This window comes from Octopus sinensis, linkage group LG5, assembly GCF_006345805.1.
Source record: "Octopus sinensis linkage group LG5, ASM634580v1, whole genome shotgun sequence".
Taxonomy (NCBI): Eukaryota; Metazoa; Mollusca; class Cephalopoda; order Octopoda; family Octopodidae; genus Octopus; species Octopus sinensis.
Window position 1 is genome coordinate 100,860,059 of NC_043001.1, and position 21,946 is coordinate 100,882,004.

Below are 21,946 nucleotides of genomic sequence, written 5' to 3' on the forward strand. Positions count from 1 at the left end.
TCTGTTGTACATGTGCAAAAACATTCCACATCCTTTGCATGTCCTCTGCAATATCACCCCACATGACACTACCATGTTGCATAGTTGTTCATACACAAGCATCATACAATCTACCCATCACTCTGAGGGTGAGGCCCAGTTTAACAACACAGGTAATAGCTCACTGAACTTTGCTTGGCTGGTTCTAATTCTAGCAACTACACTTTTAGAGCATCCTCTTGCACTGCTAATTTGGCAGCATAGGTAATGGAAAATAGCTACTACCTCTAAAGATCCCCCTAGTCTTTGGAGAAAATTTATTTCCTGTGTTCTGAGTGTTTATTGATCCTGCTCATCTACCGTACACAAAGACTTCTTTCTCTGTCAAAATAACTGTTTGGAAACACATTGATTGATGGTTTTTGGAATTTCTTCACTCTGAAGGAAGTGGATTACTTATAGCTTTTGCAGGTTCTTTGCGATCGGTGAGATTGATGTGGTTAATATTTCTCTTGAACAATACTGATGGAGTTTCAGGAAAAACCTGGGGTGGGGAAGATGTTCTGGGGAAAAGTAGTGATGAAGTGTTTAGTGTGGGGCCAGTGAGGATGGACATAACATTGATGAAGAAAGGAGACAAGCGAGCTGAGCATAGATAGCATGTGAATAGCCAGCCCAAAGAGAGAGAGAGAGAGAGAAAGATTGTATGTACACTAGAGTCTAGATAAGATAGCGAGAAACTTTGTGTTAATCCTGCAGATAGCTTTTGGGTGGCAGGATAGCAGGATGCAAAGAAACATTTGGATGAGACAATAATGTCCTCCAAAACGGAAATGACTTTCAAGACAGTTGTATATCAATCTGTTTGCTAAGTGAAACATGAAACTTGACTTCAGAAAATTTAAGAAGTGAGTAACTCTTGAAATAAAACTTCATCATTAACGCACCATGATAGAACAAAAGTCTTTTTCACTACCAACCTAACTGACAGTTTTCTTATTCTTTTAATACTTCCAATATAGTCTTTATGTCTCTTGCCTGTTATTATTAAATACCTCATTGAATGGTTTGAACACTTCTCCAATTTTTAATGGATTGTTGCCAAAAACTATTCTCTATGCTGAAATAATTTTTTACAACAACCAGTCAATGTATGACTTTTCCAGAAAAAACATCCTGTACAATATTCCTTTGTAAATTGTAAAATACCTTAAAAAGCAAAGTTGTTCATAGATTACACGACTGAAGATTTCATCTATGTATTGTGATCCTAGGGAGTTGATACAGGAATAGGGCTTTCTGTTGCCTTACATTAAACATTCGGAGGCCAGAGTCACAAGTGAACAAATTACTTTCCAGAAGTACAGAGAACTCATTTTTAGAATTTTATTCAATCAGCTTGGTGCGTTTTATCTTTGTATGAATGACATATCCCAAATCGCAAGAACTACCCCTGTTAATGTAAACTTTACAGTACGATCATGGAACTGCCTCAGTTTGATTGCAAGTTAAAGCTATGAGTTAGAGACAGGAAGTTGATCTGTGCGCCAGAGAATGTGTCGCACTTGCAGATGGGGTTTATGTCATCATCTACTACACCTTGCCAACTTGCACAATCAACATAGAAGACTTATTGTTCGACTTGACTCAGGATCAGTCGTATTCCTGGAAGAATTTAAGTCAGCTGCGGATAACTACCTGTAACCTTAGATATCCACAGAATTTCAGTAAGCCATCAAGTGCTCAAAACATTTCCAGTGAGCTTTCCTGTTCCTAAAAAGGAAGCCTTTCACAAAAATACCCACCAATGGTCAGGTCAATAAAAATAGGCATCAGCATTATACTACAGTTAGAACTCAGAATGTAATGATTCGAAACTAACAACCATGTGATAACCCTGCCAGTTTTGTCAATTTGCAGCTCTAGGCTACTGCGTTGTGAACAAAAGGTATGGTCTTGGACATTGATCTGAATGGATTATTTTATCAAATTGAATGATGGAAAGATATTACCAATCCAAACAGCATTTGTGTTCAATAATAATACTGTAGCTATGAAAAATAGAGTAACCATTTGTAGAAGATATTTATCCAAATCTTGACAAGCATCTTCAGACTTGCACAGTGCAGTGTACCATTGAAGACTGGAACTACATGACACACTCTGTTTAGGCCTTAACACAGTAACTTCTAAATGTAGAAACTCAATTGTGTTTTTACATGTGATGTGATGGCTTTTAAGTGGTTATTGTGTTAACATTACAAGAAAGTGATATTTTGCTGATGTAAAAAGTAAACTGGTCTTTACACTTTCTGACACGTACCTTCACCTCACACAAAAACATTATCATAGAAACATGTAACTCTATATGTTGTACGTCCATACTCATATCACTATACACAGACACACAAACAAACGCATGCATACACACATGCACATTTACCAATAGTTATGATGATTAATCAATAAAAGGTTAGTGAGTTCAACTCCAGTGGTGGCATGTCAAAAATAGCAAAAAGTTAATAACAATGTAACATGAAGAAAACCATATAAATATAAAATGAAGAGACAAAGAAAAGAAAGAAAAAAGATTCCGCATGTGAATGTATTCATATCAACAGACGTTTTCATCAAGTATAACATTCAGCTTAATAAATGGTAAAAATATGAAGAATAATGATCTGAGAGTCCCAATAAATAGAAATATTGTCTTATCTGGAGAACACAGAATTCTTCTGGAGCTGTTGAAAACCAATGCGAAAATCATCCCCCCCCCCTACACACACACACATACTCCTATCCCTCTCCTATACACATATACACATACACACACACACACTTGTACATGTAGTCATTGGGATAATGGATAATGTCTGCTGGATTCTTTGGAGATTCCACTATTTGCTTTATACTCTCTAGGATTTATTAATCTCTGATTTTTGTTGCCAAGATGCCATTTTCAGTTGGCATTGTGCTAGGATTCTTCAGAGGAGATTTTGGCGTGTGTGCATGTGCGTGTGTATATGTGTATATATGTGTGTGTGTGTGTGTGTGTGTGTGTGTGTGTGTGTGTATGTTTCTGTACGGATTGATGTCTATTTGGAGAAAAATCATATATTTATTGGTATGAATATGTCAGTTTGTGTACACACACAGTAGCATGCACGCACACACACACACACACACATTAATGTTTGTTTTTGTGCTCAGTTATAATAAAAACAATTTTATTTTTAATCTGATGGCTTACTTTGTACTTTTATAGAGTACAAACTTATTCTTACACAAGAATACTGTTGATAGTAACTTTGAAGTTTTGGCCAGTTAAGCCATCATTGCAATGTCTTAACTGAGCCCCAACTTCGAAGTCACTGTCAATAAAACTCTTTTTTAAGAATAATATATCTATAGGCACAGTAGTAGCTGTGTGGTAAGTATAACAGCTTGCTTACCAACCACATGGTCCCGGGTTCAGTCCCACTGCGTGGCACCTTGGGCAAGTGTCTTCTACTATTGCCTTGGGCTGACCAAGCCCTTGTGAGTGGATTTGGTAGATAGAAACTGGAAGAAGCCTACCATGTATATTTATATATATGTATGTGTGTGTATATGTTTGTGTGTCTGTGTTTGTCCCCCCAACATCGCTTGACAACTGATGCTGGTGTGTTTATGTTCCCATAACTTAGCAGTTCAGAAAAAGAGACTGATAGAATAAGTACCAGGCTTACTCAGAATAAGTCCTGGGGTCTATTTGCTTGACTGAAAGCAGTGCTCCAGCATGGCCACACTCAAATGACTGAAACAAATAAAAGAGTAAAAGAGTATATATATCTTATTATGTGTGTGTTTGTAGGTGTGTGAATATGTATGCGTGTATGTGTGAATATGTGAGTGTATGTGCATATGTGTGAATATGTGAGTGTATGTGTGTATGTGTGAATATGTGAGTGTATGTATATATGAGAGCATATGTGTATTCTGCATAAATTTGAACAAAAATTGTGTATGGGAAGTGTATTTTGGAAAGGCTGTGTATGTATTTTCAGATATTTTGTATATTTTTATGTGTATTTATCTTTGAGAGGATTCCGTCCGTAATCAGAGAATACTTTCCATTGTATGAGATCAAAATATTCACACATACACTTTCACACACATAATAAGGTATATATATACATATCATTTTTAAACAAGGATATTGTTGACAGTGACTTCAAAGTTTGAGCCAGTCAAGCTATCATCAGACAGTCTGCTGATGGCTTAACTCACCAAAACTTCAAAGTCACTATCAATAATATTCTTGTTTGGGAATAAGTTTGTACTCTACAAAAGTTTAGAGTAAGCCATCAGATTAATGTAAAATTGTTTTTTTATAACATTTTATTGCATGAGGTGTGTGTGTGTGTGTGTGTGTGTGTGTGTGTGTGTGTGCATGTGGGTGCGTAATTAGAGAATCGCTTTTGGCCCCAGATCAGTCCAAATTAGGCAGACCAACGACCACACACTATAAGTGTCCCTTCTTTGGCTTTTTTTGTATATATACAACAATGATAATCAGTATATCTTTCCATTTATAAAACGGTGATGGTGATTTAAAGGAATTTGGCTGCTATTTCTTGTAGGTGAAGCAACCACTTCTTGACTCAATATCATTGTAAATTTTTAGATTGTTTTTATTAACAGAGGTCAGGGTTAGAATATACTTTGCTATTGGATACATGTGTGCATGTCTGTGATGAAGAAATATTCATGATTGTGGATGAGTGATCAGAGAAAATAATGGCATGTGTTACCTAGGCATATTTCAGTGTGAGTGTCTGTGTGTGTGTGCGTGTGTGTATATGTGTGTGCATGCATGCATGCTTGTGTGTTAGATGTGTGAGAATATTAAAGCTGTCTTGTCAATGTCTGTTGGCATCAGATTACTCTTTTCTAAGACAGGTTGACAATTAACATGAGGGGGAAGCATCTAAGTAATTTGACCCCAGTATATAATAAGATAAGTACAAACATGTAGAAATATTGAGGAGCAAAATTTGCATGCATCACTGAATGAATGGACAAATCATCATCACCATCATCATGATCATCATCATTTATTGTCCATTTTCCATGCTGGCATGGGTTGGACAGTTTGACTGGGGTCTGGGAAGCCAGGAGGCTGCACCATGCTCCAGTCTTATCTAGCAGTGGTTCTACATCTGGATGCCCTTGCTAATACCAACCATTCTGAGAGTGTAATGGGGGCTTTTTGCGTGCCACTGGCACAGGGACCAGAGGGGGCTGGCAACAACCATAATTGGTTGGTGCTTTTTATGTGCCACTGGCACAGAAGCCAGTCAAGTTGGCACTGGCATCGACCATGTTTGGATGGTGCTTTTTACATGTCACTGGCATCGACCATGTTTGGATGGTGCTTTTTACATGTCACTGGCACAGGGATCAACTTCAATTTCCATTTGATTTTGATTTTGACTCAATAGTTCTCCTCAAGCACGACATGTCACCCTACAATCCAAGGTACTTCTGAGTGAACTGGTTATGTGACACTGGTGTAGGTTACACCTGTGAACTCACTTTATTTGCTGGGTCTTCTCAGTCATAGCATATCTCCTGAGGTCTCGGTCTTTTGTCATTGTCTCTGTGAGGCCCAACTTTCAAAGGCCATACTTCACCACCTCATTCCATGTCTTCCTGTGCCTATATGTACACCTAGGTAGACCAGGGCAACTGAATTCCAAATTATAACTTCTTGTTGAAAGCCAAATGAAATGCTTATGGTAGGGTAAAAAGCATCAAACTCTCAGTTGGTTGTATGCAATCCATTCATTTATTTGTGCATCTCTAGACTTATATGGCAGTAATAAAATGGAAACCTGAAGGAAATACAACAAAAAACAACAGAAACTAAACAAAAAGAGAAAAAGAGACGAAAATGAATTAATAAAATTTCATTGAAAAATCTTATCTGATTTAAGTTTCAGCCGAGGCACAATAACTGTGCTTTTAACTCCACATTAGACAAACGGTTCTCATAAAAGTAATTATTTCTTCTGTAAATATTTCAAAATGTGGTTTTCATTCAAGAATTATCGCTACTCAGCAAATATGAATTGATGCTTCTGTGTGTGTGCATGTGTATGTGAGCAGAACATTTACTTTTGAATATAGGTACACACACACACAAACACACACACACATGCACACACACACAAACACTCACAGACACATGCAAATATATGCATGTATCTATATGTATGTATATATTCATACAGACATAGACACAAATTTAAGTGCATACATGCATACAAACATACAACCATACCTACCTACCTACCTACCTACATGCATACATACATACATACATACATACATACATACATACATACATACATACATATATATACATATATACATATATATATCAGAAAACATACAACCATACCTACCTACCTACCTACATACATACATACATACATACATACATACATACATACATACATACATACATACATACATACATACATATATATATATATACATATATACATATATATATCAGAAAATATATTAGATGTGTTATGTATTTATTTCAAAATATTACTGGATTTTATTTTCAAGTGTCCCTGCATTTTAATTGTACTTGTGTGTGTGTGTGTGTATGTGTGCGTGACTGAATTATTGCTCTAAACATGAGCTTTTTTAATCATTTTTATTAAATATAAAACCATTTTGCTTAATCATTTTGCTCTCTCTATTTAAATACACACAGAGACACATACAAACACAAGCACACACACTCACACACATACGCACACACACACGTATCATCATCATCATCATCATCATCATCAACAGCAGCATTAGCAGCAGCAGTATATCGCTAACTGTTCACTTTCCAAGCTGGCGTGAGATGGAGAGTTCCACAGGATCCATCAATGCTGTTTGGTTCCAGTATCTCACTGTTTTTAACAGGTAAGTGCCCTTCCTTATGTCAGCCACTTTACAGAAGGTACCAAATGCTTTTCTTATGCATAAGCACCAGTGAGGCCACTTTCTGTCTTGCAACATTGCAAACGTCCTCACAACAGGAGAAGAAGTGATTTGAGTGAGTTGTTCAGAAGTTAAAGTTCAGAAGTCAAAGAACAGTCAACAGAATTTTATGGGGCAGGGATACATGCTCTCATTCGAAGGTGGAACATTGCTATTCAGAGAAACTGTGACTATGTTGAGAAGTAAGGATATGATCCACAGAGGACCAGCTTCATTTTGATGTATGATACATGTTCCTGTATTGGTGATTATACCTGTCCTAAACAAAATGGCATTACTTTTTGACTCACTCTCGTATAACAGGAGAAATAGGTTTACTGTGATGAGAGGGTGTTTGTGGGAGAACTTACAGAGACGGTGTTGTTGGAGTGGGGTGGGGGGGATAAAAGGGAAAGGGAAGGATTAGCATGAAAGTTTAAAGAGAGTAAGATGTGGTGGGCGAAATAAGGAGGAGAGTAGGATGTGTTGAGGGCAATGCATGTTTTATAGGTGAAGGGCAAATGAAATGCTGACAGGAAGAAAAATTGAGATGACTGTAATGAAAAGATCGAGAGAAGCTTAGGTTAACATAACCAATAATGTGAATGGAAGAGAATGTTGTGACAAAATAATGAGGAAGACTGATTAAAGCTTGCAGGAGTGAGAAAAAGGAGAGTAGGGGGAGAGAAATAGTTAAATAGGTGAGAAGATAGTCAAAGGTGAATAAATATGTGGAGGTCAATGGTAAAAAGGAGAAATGGGAAACTGTAGGAAGAGGCTTGGGGTAGAGGGAGTTATGGCTGGCTATACAGAAAGGCAGCTGATAGATATAATAATGTGTTCTTTGAAAAGTTTATGTATCATTCTACAAGGGGAACTATACCCATAGAATTGTTCAGTTTTGAACATCCCAATTCATTCAAATAAGCAGTATTTCAAGGATATGATTAAGAAATCAGAACATCTTATTTATAGAACGAAGTGACATTCTCTTATATCTTTGAGTTTGGATATAGATTATACTGGAACAGTTTCAAAGCAGTACAAAAACTAAATCAGTAACAGACACGTAACAAACTTTTATCTCTTCTCAACGATTTCAATGATTGCCTTCACAAATGCGACTGCACACGCCACACTGTATGTCACACTGTCAGTATACATACCCCTGTATAAGGTTTAGGACAGTTCACTTGCTATCCCACAGGGGTGTCAGGATTTCACCACAACACATTCTGATCTTTTTCTCATGAGAATATTGCTGGACAATCTTGATTGCATGAATGGATTTGAATCTACAACAAATCCTCCATCAATTAAGGATTTAGAACCTTTTGAAATGGACCTTTTTTGAAATGATAAGTAAAATAGATAACAGAAACTGAACAATAGTTTCCAAGGTCTCTCAAAAAAGTTTCTGTGGAATTCTGATGAAATAACACAACTGATACTAATAAGAAGGTGGAACAAACTTTACACTACAAGGTGAATCGAGAAGCAAATTATTGTTGCCTACCTAAATGTTCAGCTGAGAATGAAATAGCTTCTTCTATGCAAACTTTTAAGGACCAGAAAGTTTAGTCTTTAGTGCAACTTTAAATGTAGGCTCATAAAAACCAGACTAAAACCAAAACAGGTATAATTAGTAAAAATATTTTAGATTCATTTTCACTTTGGAGTGGAAATGTTATAGATTTTCACATACTAGACAAAAATTGTGTTTGTTATAAATTGAACATATTACCAAAAAACAGAACTATGGATTTATTCTGTTGATATTGTGAACTTTTACTGAGTGGTAATAAGGTTTCTACTTTTAAAAGACCTGGATTTTGCTTGGACACATCAGTGACTTGGACGCTGGTATCATCCTGCATGCCAAATAATCATTATTGCTTTATCTGTATCGGCTTTATCTGTATCAAGAAAAAATGGTGACGCATTTTCGATGTGCCTATGGATGCGTGTGAGAGCAGAATTATATATTCTTGCAGAGACATATATTCCAGATTGTCTATATTCAGAATTTCCATCTTCTGAGATGACAGTTTCATTGTTACCAACAACTTGAGTGAAAATGAGCATGGCTAGACTTGGGAAGGCCGTTACTGCACATGGCACTTAAAGATTATTATAGACACGAACCGTAATTGTGTCCACTTCTTAGATATTCACTTTAGATCTACATTCCAAGAGTTTTAGGGTTTACTGCCAGCCTAATGAAAAGCACTTTTAAAAATGCATCTTTGCCCATCAATGATGCCTTAAGGAATGGCGGATTCTCTGACCAAATCTATTGTGTTTTCAGTGAAAATAATGCAACACGATCTCACAGAACTAAGGTCAGTTGGCAGATATATAGTTATATACATATTGTGGGATTCAGAACAATTTCCATCCACCAAAATTCACTTGCAAGGCATTATTTGACACGAAATTATATTGGAGGCATTTGCTCCAAGATAACACAAAGTGTGAGTGAAGGCAAAACCCAAACGTTTGTGAGGTAAATTTCTCAACGACATGTGTGAAGACACACACATACATAGATATGGCCAAATACCTACACATATATGTATGAGTGCTTCTTGTTCTGCATAAACATATTTACACAGCTATAACAAATACAAGAGAAAAAAATAAAGAGAACAATACGAAGCATAATGAGGGAATATTCCAAACCTATTCAACTCCTTTTACGAATATTAATATGCAGAAACAGGGGAACACACACATATTGGCATTTACAAAGAAACTCAGAGACGCAAGAATTTTAATTCAATCACACACACACACACACACACATACATATGTATGTATATATATATATATACATACATATGTATATATATATATATATCTATATATGCATATATATATATATATATATTATATATATACATATATATATATATTATATATATATATATGTATATATATGTATGTATATATCTATATATATGCATGTATATATATATGTGTGCGTGTGTGTATGTTTGTTTGTATGTACAAATAGCATTCTACATATTATATCTCCAAGCAGGCAAATTTCGGAAGAATGATTTATTTTTCAAATTTAGTTAATTCTGCTTCATGATTTGGGTAGAATTTGGACAAAGAACTTCTGCTGTTTTTCTATTCTATTCTAAGTTAAAATTTGTTTAATTCACCTGCTTGTTACGGTTGACATTATCATAGTTTGATTTTATGTTTGTCATAAATATAAAATAAAAGAAATCATTATAATTTGTATTGACATCAGGCACTGGAGTGGCAGAAAATGGCAGTGTGATGAACATAACACCTTTTTTTTTTATTGTTTAGAACATGCAATGTACACAATAATGTTGTTGGTTCTAGGTTTCCATCAGGCCAATGATTGGTTCATTTAATTTCTAGTGGTGAGAATAACAAAGGAATGTCGGTGTAATTCTGGAATAAAAAGTACCAGAGGCTGTTTTCGCTCAGTGCAAGGATTTATCAGCAACTTGTCCCAGATGTGTACATCTCTTACCAACACACTGTCAACACTCATATATGAGAAACTTCAACATAGTTTCCTTCTGCCATATTTTACTCGTATGACAATGGTCAACCAAAAAGTATCCTAAAAATACTCGCTGAAAGCTCAATGGAATCGAATTGAGAAACACGGAATAGCAAAACGAACTCCTGTATTCCATTTACACTGCAGTCAATTTGTGCCTTTCATTGTTTTGTAGTCAGTCAAAATAATCTCTCCACTCTGAGAGTGATTCTTGGGTGCTACTTCTTTTTCCTCTGATTCACCAACATGAAATCATATCGGTTTCCATTTTTTGGCACAAAGGCCAACAATTTTTTTTTTTGGCAGGGTGGGATAAGTTGATTACATTAACCACAGTGCATTACTGGTACTTGTTTCATCAACCCTGAAAGGTTCAAACATTTTGACAAACAAGATCGATATTTTCAATCTTGATTGCAAGGAAAAAGGAACACAGGTATAATAATGATAATAATAATAATAATAATAATAATAATAATGATAATAATAATAATAATAGTAAATATAAAGACCTGCTAATAGAAATTGAAAAAATGTGGCATCTCAAGGCGACTACAGTACCAGTGATTGTAGGATCTCTAGGAATGATAAAAAAAAGGTACTGAAACCTATTTGAAAATGATTCCAGGCTTACCATCCCTACAGGAAGTGCAAAAAATCGTATTAACTGGAACGGCTCATGTACTGAGGAGAGCATTATCGCTGTGAAAACAACATCCATCCATGAATTTATTTATTTATTAATTTTAAATACATATTTTATCTGTGAATTTGTGTGTGTAATCTGGGAATGCATACAATGCCCTTCTCTACCCTAGGTGTATGGAAAACACTCAGTGAGAAACGGAAGAAAATTTGAAGAAAGAAGGAAAAAACATAATAATAATAATGTTAATAATAATAATAATAATAATAATAATAATAATAATAATAATAATAATAATAATAATAATAATAGTAATAACGTTTTTAGACATGTAACTTAAGGCAGAAATTAGCATTAATCTAATAGCTTTTGTAACCAGAATACTTTGCTAACATTAATTGAAGCCACCCCACCAAAGACGGATACAACAACGACCTTCAAACTTGTCTTTGAATATTCCAGAAAATAGTGCAGCAAAACAAATAGAAAGTTTCATCTGAAGACTAAGATGGAGAATCTACCACCACAAACACCACAAACACTACAAACATGATGAATATCCATGGATTGAAGGCAGTTGAATGTCCACTCTTTAATCCATTACAACAATCTTTAGAAGATGAACCATTCGAAATGATCAAGGAAATGAGATCAAACAAATGAACGAACACAGTGTGGAGAGAGAGCTGAAGCAGAAAATCGACAACAAAAAAGAAGCTCAAATTTGTTTGGAAAATTGAACAAGACAAGCATTATCTACCAGATGATTCAAGCTTCTTACAACTGTTTCCCTCCTAGCACAACCTCTAACACATACAAAAACAAAAGCAAAATGTATGTCTTTAAATTACTTAAACGCCACAGCCAAAAATATAACCACAAACTTAAAAATTTAAGACAGCAGCTAACTTATCACCCAAATGCCAATATAGCAATACTGCGGCTCATAAACCTAACTTCCATAACAATTCTACTGTCAAACTAATAAACAGCCAGACTTGGGCATCATTAAAAAATCATCGGTCCGTTTATGTCCAAAATAGAAGTACACTCGATATTACCAACCGTTCCTTCAGTATAAAAAGAAATGTCATGACCTGAATTTGGCCTTGATTGTTACACTTTTACTTCCACACATCACTGAACCCCAAACAGTAATAAAATTCCTATCTTAAACCAAAATAAACTTCCTCACTCCTTCCTCTTCAATTGCTATCTGCACCCACCCTAATTACATTTGGGGGCATCTCCAGAACTCCTAAAAAAACAACTTGGCAGTTGTCTATATAAAAGCAAAAACGAATGAAATCAAGCACAGTCTGATGAAGGCAAGCAAGCCAAAATTCAAAGACACTGTCAAACTTTTCTTTGAAATATATATATATATATATATATATCATCATCATCATCATCATCATCATCGTTTAACGTCCGCTTTCCATGCTAGCATGGGTTGGACGATTTGACTGAGGTCTGGTTCGCCAGACTCCAATCTGATCTAGCAGAGTTTCTACAGCTGGATGCCCTTCCTAACGCCAAAAAAAGTGGGTGCTTTTACGTGCCACCAGCACGAGAGTCAGTTAGGTGGTACTGGCATCGGCCATGCTCAAATGTTGCTTTTTATGTACCACCTGCACAGGAGCCAGTCCAGCGGCACTGGCAACGACCTCGTTCAAATAATATATATTGTTAATGTATTATATATCTGAAAAAGAAGCAAATTCTAAAGCATAGAGCAGTAATGTATTTATAGGTAGTAAAGTCTACTTCTGGTGATAGAGTGACCAATGGTTTCGCACCCATAAAGGGCTTAGCCCCATGGACATCTCGTCAGACTCTAAAGCTGAAGACAAACGTAACTTTTCATCTCTGCCTCCCAGAGGCATATGACTGGACATAGACTTAATTACATAGAAATAAAAAGATATGTATAACGTTATATTATATTATATTGTATTGTATACACTTTGTTGCTAAAATTTGCAAACCCCAAATTGTCATAGTGTCTATTTATATCACAATCAACTGGAAATCGCATTAGGTATGTGGTTCAGTTCTTGTTTCATTGCATGAACCTTCACCCCTTTAAGGATAAGAGTGGGACTGGAATTTAAACAAAAACGGTTTTAATCATAGCAATATTACCGATTTAAGCTAGAGAAGGATCTAGATAGATTGTAGTGATGAAGTGCACAATACAACAGCTCATGCCATTCATTTTGAACTGTTGTTGTTGAGTCAGTAAAACGTATATAACAGTTATATCTGAAAGAACGTAATATTTGTGCCACTACTTAAAAAAAAAGCAAACACATTCTGCTACTTGCACAATCGGCAGCCAAATGCTTCGAAGTATTAATATTTGGAAGTAGTTTCAGAAGAGATAGCAATCATATTTCATTGAACCCTATTTTTATTTTAGAACAAGAACTAAAAGAGATGTTGATTAGATAAGAGAAATTTAGGAAGGAAAAAAGTAGAAAGAGCGGATAAGATAAACTGTAGTAGTGGTGGTTGAAGGAGAGAGAAGTGGAGGCTGAGGCGGTGGTAGTGGTGATGGGAGTGGAGAAAGATAAATCGGAGAAGGAGAGATATTGAATAACAACAAAGCTGACCTGCAGGAATTGCAGATAAGAGGCACTAAAATTGTAGTTTTTCTGCGAATTTGGAAATAGTAAGAGTTATATATATACATATATATATATGTACAAGCACACATTCAAATGCATGCGCATATCTTTGTGTGCACATGTATGTATATATATATATATGTATATATGTATATGTATGTATATATATATATGTATGTATATATGTATATTTGTATGAATATTTACATATTTGTATGTATATATATATGTTAAATATATATATATATGTATGTATATATGTGTGTGTGTGTATGTATATATATATATACATACATAGAATATGTACATGTATATATTTATAAATATATGCATACACACATACAAGCATGCATACATTCACATTATATATTTATAAAACATCAACACCGACAACAACGTTAGTGATAATAATAATATTTTTCTTTATGAGCCACAGGGTCTGAAAGAGATACAAAAAATACGAAACTTTCACTAAAAGCTACAAGGAAAGAGAGGATAATGTGGAGCGTTGAAAATACCTTTACAAATTAAGAAGAGAGGTAATAAGAGATGTTACACAATACACAGAAAGATGCATTAAGAATACTAAAGGTATGCATACACACACACGCACACATATGTGTTCATTTTTCTCTCCAAACACTCACACACACACGCATGCATGCACCCATGCACGCGTGCATACATACATACATACATACATACATACATGCATACATACATACATACAAACACAAATTCATACACATATATTTACATGTAGCGGTTCGGCAAAAGAGACCGATAGAATAAGTACTGGGCTTACAAAGAATAAGTCCCGGGGTTGATTTGCTCGACTAAAGGCGGTGCTCCAGCATGGCCGCAGTCAAATGACTGAAACAAGTAAAAGAGTAAAAGAGTACATAATAATTAAAACATGATATGATTTAAAGAACAAAACATGAAAGATTTTTGTGGGGGGTTGAACTGGGCCCTCTTCTCAAATTGTCTTTAAATGCAATGAAATGCACCACCAAGTAGTTTGTGAGACATTTGGCCTTGAAAAGTTACAGGATTGTTTTTGTTTTAAATTCGGGCAAAATGTCTTGATTTTAATTTTACTTGAAATCTATCTGTTCCCTATTGTTTATATCCCTGAACTCAATTGCTTAGGTCGGTGGCACCCAAGAGGAATAACTTTGTCTATCAACTGTTAATTTGATTTCTGAAGAATGGTGAATCATTGTTCATTTTATTCTTTTCGTTTTCTCCATTATTTTCCTAGGGAGGGATTCATTGTTGAGTAGGAGACATTATTCCACCTATTTCGTTGTTTCATGTTTAGTCTTCTCTGAGATTCAATTCCTATTTTTTTCTCTTTTCACTAAGCATTTTTGAATTTCATCTTCACCTATTATTATTTCCTCTTCATCACACAACTGAAGTGTGGTATTACAGGTTGGTGTTGTTAGGAGGGAGGCATTTGCTCATCTGTTTGAGATTCATGGCCAAACAGCATTTGCCATCCCCAGAGATTTTGATTAGTGGTGCTCTAGACTTTGCTCTTTGTTATTTTTCCTTTATGTTTTTGTTTACTCTTCTTAGTTTTACCAAACACTCAATCTTACGATGTATTTTACTCAAATACAGCACCTAGGCTTTCTTCCCTGTATCACTAATCTTATGGCCTTTTCTTGGCCCTCTCTGCCTTGCACAGTTTCGATAATGCTCTGTTGTCTTCAGGTGTCTTTAGAATTTGCAAGTGCTTTTCAGTGCCCCTGATCACTGTTCACCTTTCATTACATTGCCTTAATTATTCTCCCTTACCAAAGCACAAAAGTCAGTCACTGTTAGCCATGGGTCTAAGTCATTTCTAATGCCTTTTATAAGAACTCTTGTATTTCTTTGACCCAGATACTGGAACACAAATATATAGTCAGAGGTATAGTCTGACAATTTTTAGCCACTGCTTTTGCTGTCTTCAAATTTAAACATACAGAAGAAAATGTTTACTTCTTTCAATTGAGATAATATCCCCCAGTGTGTTATGAAGAACTTGCGTTGTTTTTAAGTTTATCTCTACGGATTTTCAGGGCTAGTTCCAAATTCTACAGAACTAGGACACAGTATTGACTTATAAAACTCTAATAAATCTGGAAGAATATATTATGGTTGCAAAACGAAATACTGAACCCCTAGCAGCAGTTAACTTTTATTTTATGACATTGGGGGAAATTGAATCTATTTTTATCTTTTCTTGAACAGATATACTTAACCTTCTTCTTTGGCCTCTCATAGATCATCCCATTTGACGAAGCAGTGCTGTTGGGTTTTACAAAATCCTCTCATCTATTTTGTTTCTTGCATATGTGATCGACCAAAATATTCCATCTGCTCATTTTGTATTGAGAGAAAGCTTCTACCTTCATGCAGCTGCTACATGAATGGGCCACAGCTTTTGGAATTGTCTAAGAGTTGCTATTGCAATTGTGGTTGGTATTAAGGCTGTTGCTTTCTAATTTACATTTTTGTGACATCTTATTTTACGAATTGTTCACTAAAGTACTTTTTTCTCTTCATCTTCTTGTACATTTAATTGTGAGCTTTGATTTTGTATTGTATTTTAGCCATTGAAGTATTTTGCTGTTGGGTATATTTATGGGTGATTGCCATTTTGGATGAGGAAAATAATTTGAGTAAAGAAAAATATTAAAAGTTTGTGACACAATCCTCTTTGTGTGTGTGTGTGTGTGTGTGTGTGTGTGTGTGTGTGAGTGGTTGTCAACCCTCAGGTGTCAAGAATAGGCTTTCCTAAGGGAATTCTAGGTTGTTTTTTAACAAGTACTCCAAAGAAAATTTCATCTGGTAATACTTGAATAAAACATGTTTTGAAGAGAGATTCAAAAATATCTTCATACGAGAATCAAAGATAACAACAACAGCAACAACAACAGCAGCAACAACAACAATAATAAACAACATAAGATAAAGTTCATGCTATCAACCAGTATGAGAACGAGCAGTGACTACAATCAATCAGCATTATCATCAAAGATAGCACCATTAATTTTGTCATCATGTCCACTATCGTTGTTGTCATCATCATGAACAGAATCCTGGCCAAGACTATTACCTTATCAGCATCATTATTTCCACATCTAATGCCATCTTTATCATCGCCAACAGCAATGCAACCAGCATATCATAACCGTCACTGCCATCCTCACAACCACCAACATCTTTAATGTCATTATGGATACCAAATGCCACTCCCACCATACCACTACCACTACTTCCACCACCACCACCACCACCACCATCATTATCTTTAATATCACTGTGAGCATCGCTACCACCACCAACATATAATCATTCCCATAACCATTACTGTCAGCAATGACTACAAAAATGAAACCATTTGAATCAACAACAATGCTTCTATGCAGTTATACAGTCTACTAGAAATAGCAACCAAATTTTCTTCAAATCCCATTCTACCTTCTTTAAATAGAAATAACACCGACAATGCTGAGCGTAGAGTTTGCAGAGATTGATAACAATGGTTCTCCACTGTTGTTTTCTTTGTGACTCCCTCTTTGAAGTTCTTGTGGTGGCCACGGTGAAGACAGAATAATTAAAGGAATTAGGAACAGGATAATTGCCATTGTGCAACAGAGTCTTTTTTAGAACTCTACATCTCAGCACAGTGCTTTATATTAATCAGTTAATTGACTCTATGGCCAGTGGTGGACTGGGTCTAAAAATATTGGTTGCCAGGAGACAAAGGGGGCCCACCAGCAACTACAATGCTATCATTTATTCTATTTTTTTTTGCTAAAAGTATTCTTTTCAACTGTCTACAAACACAACCAAGCTGAAATAATTAATGCATTCTTCCAGGAGTGAATAAAATATTCTCAAACTTGAGGGGATGGGTCCCTTAGATACTAACATGTGGCCCCATATATGGATTCTAATAGTGCAAGAGCCCACTTGCCATCAGGCAACCTGGCAACCTGGCTAAGTCCACCACTGGTTATGGCAATGTTTGTGCACACTGGTTTTTATGGAAAGAGGTGTTGTAGATATTCCTGAATAGTTAAGGATTATTGAAAAGGAAGCATCAGAGACTGTAGTGGGTAAGTCTTACTTTAGTAACAAATGGTAACATGTATGTTTGTGTGGCCTAGAATGGTGTCATTGCCTTTTGTTCTTTGTAGCTTGATGTGAAGAGATTGGGTAGGGCTCCAGGCGGCACCGTTTATGGTCTACAAGGGATACCATGCATTGTTTTTGAGGAAATGTGAGATCTCTAAATGTGTTCAGTATGTTTATGTATTGCAACATGTTTTCCTGCTGTCTTCCATGTTTCCCCTGAACATGATAGGCATGTTTATTATCATCAACATCATCATCAGCATCATCATCATCCTCATCACCAACACCATCACCACCACCACCACCACTACCAACTCCATCGTCATCATCACCATCACTACCAACAACAACTCTAAGGCCACCACCACTACCAACTCCATCATCTTCATCAACATCATCATCAGCATCATCATCATCATCAACATCAGCATCATCATCATCATCACCAACACCACCACCACCACTACCAACTGCATTGTCATCATCACCATCACTACCAACAACAACTCTATGGCCACCACCACTACCAACTCCATCATCTTCATCATCATCATCATCATCATTGCTGCCTTCACCACCACCGCCATCAACTTCATCATCATCATTGCCACCACCACCACCCCCAACTCCATCATCATCACCATCAGCATTGCTGCTATCACCACCTCCATCACCACCTCCGTCATCATCATCATCATCAGCATCAGCATCATCACCAACACCACCACCACCACCGCCAACTCCATCGTCATTATCACCATCACCGCCAACAACAACTCTATGGCCACCACCACCACCATCACCAACTCCATCATCTTCATCATCATCATTGCTGCCTTCACCACTTCCATCACCACCTCCATCATCATCATCAGCATCATCGTCATCATCACCAACACCACCACCACCACTGCCAATTCCATCGTCATCATCATTGCTGCCTTCACCACCTCATCACCACCACCACCACCAACTTCATTATCATCATCATCATCATTGCCACCATACTACCTCCATCACCACCTCCATCATCATCATCATCATTATAATCAATTTTGTGCATAGGCAATATATGTGCCATTGAGTGTGAATGATTGGTTTGGCTGGTGTTTCTTGGTAAGAAAGATGGTGACTCTGGCAGGTGACACTGTTTCAAGTTACGTTTCTAAGTGATTTATGTCAGATGAAATAGTTGTGAATATTTGGTAACAGAGAGAAAGGTGCTAAAACACTTTAATAGTAATTTTCATCAGAATGGTACCAAAAAAAAAAAAATTTTTAAATTAACTCACGTAATCAAGATCAAAAGCTTCTGGCTGTAGTCATTAACTTCTGCATTTTTTTCCCAATTTATCAACCTGACTGCATTTGGAAAAAAAAAGTCTATCTTTTACAATTTTATTGGTGCTATTATCCATAATTTTAAAACTATAAAAACGTGTGTTCCACCAGTAGGACTTTTATATTTGTGCAAAATATGTGAGAATATTTTGCATAAATTTAAAAAATGAGATTTTATTGATGCCTGTTCTAAAAGTCCTCAACCATGATTTTTATTAATATAACTTCATGATTAGGTGCTTTTAGTTAAAACCATTACTCACTGTAAAAGCTCTGTTCGTAAATTATCAAGATATTTAATATACTTTCATACAGTTTACTTTAATTAGTTTGCGTCCATTAAGTCATAGAAATATATGTAAATGACTTCCAGATGTCTGGCAAATTTGGGCAAATATTTTACATCTCATAGACTCTAAGTTGGATAATGGTTGTCTTGGCAAATTAGGAAAGCAGATTCTGCTTAAATAATTAAGTTATTTGCAAGACAATAACAGTAGAACTTTCCTGTTGATGGAAAATATATTAACATATTTAAGAGAGCGCATCAAAAAAGCTAACTTGGAAACAATTATATGGCAAGGAAAAAGCTAATATTAGTCAATGACTAATATCAGTTTTATTCTTTCAGCAAGTACAAGAGATAACTTTGAACATGTTTTTGTCTTATCAAACCTCATCAGTTGAAGTTGTGATTTACTAAGTGAATATATAATAAGTACATTTGTAGGTATATAAAAATAGAAGTCTTTGTAGATTCTACATAAATACCAATAAAGTTTATGATCAATAGAAAACCATGATTATCATTGATTGAGTAAAAGATAAAGAAGGAAAGTGTTCTGGAGAATTCAATCCTGGGAAGAAATGAATGGTTAACGATTTTCCTACCAGATCTGATAAGTAATTTAATGATGGAAATGAAGGGAAGAGGAACACAAAATTATTATGATTCTCTGAGGTGGTGACTGCTCTGAATGATATGGAATAAATTAAAGAGTGTTGGAGTGTGAATGTGTACCTATCTAGTGGGTGTCTTTATGTCAATGCTATGTAGAATGTTGTTTATAGGGTGGGTGTACTATCTTAGATATGTGAGAAAAATGCAAGTGAAGGCTGGAGGCAGATATTTTACAAGTGGAGACACTCAGACTGGGTGGTTTCATTTTTTGTATTCTTATGATACCAATTTACATGAGAAGCAGGAATCAGGATGAATGATTATTTTACAACTGATTTAGAATAATTAGAATGATAATTACAAAGAATACTCTATAAATTGCTGAATGAAGAATACATTGAGAACCACTGTTGGATAAATTCTCAAAATGCTGTTTAGAAAGAATGTTGAATTTTCATACTGAGTCATCAGAACTGCGGTGATAGTAGAGGAACGGAATTCACTTAACATTCGATGGCCAAATCAATCAAAAATAGGTATTAAAGGAATAATTTTTCATTCTAAGCAGCAGGGTGGCATAATTGACATGTGCTCCATTAGTTTGACATGTTGAGCTCAAGAACAAAAACAGTCATACTCAGCATGGTTTTAAAACTACCTCGGTGATCAAAGGACACAAGTCCAGTCTTACTACATTTACTACTGGTAGTTTTATGATATATCTTATAATGATGAAATTTCTCGATTAGATTAACAGTAGATCAACTATGATCTTTCATGCAAAAAGGGAAATGAAAGAAAAGATGACATGTATAAATCTCCTGGATTAGGCGAGTTTAACATAGGAATCAAAAGTCCATCAGTTTAACTGGCTCAGAAATTGTATCAGTTTTATGAAATGGTAATTATTTCTGTAAAACTCTGGATTTTAACAGATAAGCAAAGCATATGAGACATTAAACAAAAGAAATAAATGGTTGAAATGCTGCAGCAACCAATTAATTTTAGGTTTGAGTAATGAGAATAAAGTTCCAAAACCAGTGTAAAATGGAGATCCTTTGTGTATGTGGAGTTTATTCAGTCCCAGTTGCCTGTATGGTGGGACAATAAAAGATGCAATCCAACAAAGAACTAAACTTATCTAAAGGAATGTAAAAGTATTACGATAGCAGAAAATCACTGAGAAGAAAAGAAGCAATAATTTAAAAAGAACATTTTTTCTGGCACCATGTCTGTGACAAAGGATTACCTAAGCCTCATAAGATCCCAATACTTCACACATATTCAAAAGTCAATGCATAAATAATGTAGTCTTTGTATATAAATGTTTTATTTATGCAAGTTGTTAGGCAATAAATTCATTTTCAATCTCTAGTATTATCATATGTAAGCGCTTTACCTTCGAAATCCCTCAACTAAATCACACATCAATCAAATTAATGTAAAAATGAGAAAAGAAAGAAAAATATTTGAAATAATGTAAATCAATATCTATAGAAACGAAAAGAATTTTGATAGAAATAAAGAAAATGCATTAAAGAAATAAAGAAATACATTAAAGTCTTCAGTACTTAAGATAAAGATGGGAAGCTGCAACGAGTTTTCCTCTTGGTTCTTTTTTTTTTTTTTGGTTTTTTACATTTTCAATTTCCTTTTATTGTGTGGAACACTATCTGTCATTAATAAGAAAAAACTCAATCCTCAAAAATTCTTTGTATGCATAAGATGCATAT

General features: G+C 35.4%; 1 protein-coding gene across 1 annotated transcript in view; it reads left to right on the forward strand.

Moving 5' to 3' along the window:
* Positions 1 to 6,892: 6,892 nt before the first annotated feature.
* Positions 6,893 to 21,946, forward strand: part of LOC115212230 (general transcription factor II-I repeat domain-containing protein 2A-like) — a 126,524-nt gene continuing 111,470 nt past the window's right edge. The window contains exon 1 of the mRNA XM_029781068.1: positions 6,893 to 6,954. Coding sequence (XP_029636928.1) covers positions 6,893 to 6,954 — 62 coding nt within the window. The remainder of the gene's footprint in view (positions 6,955 to 21,946) is intronic.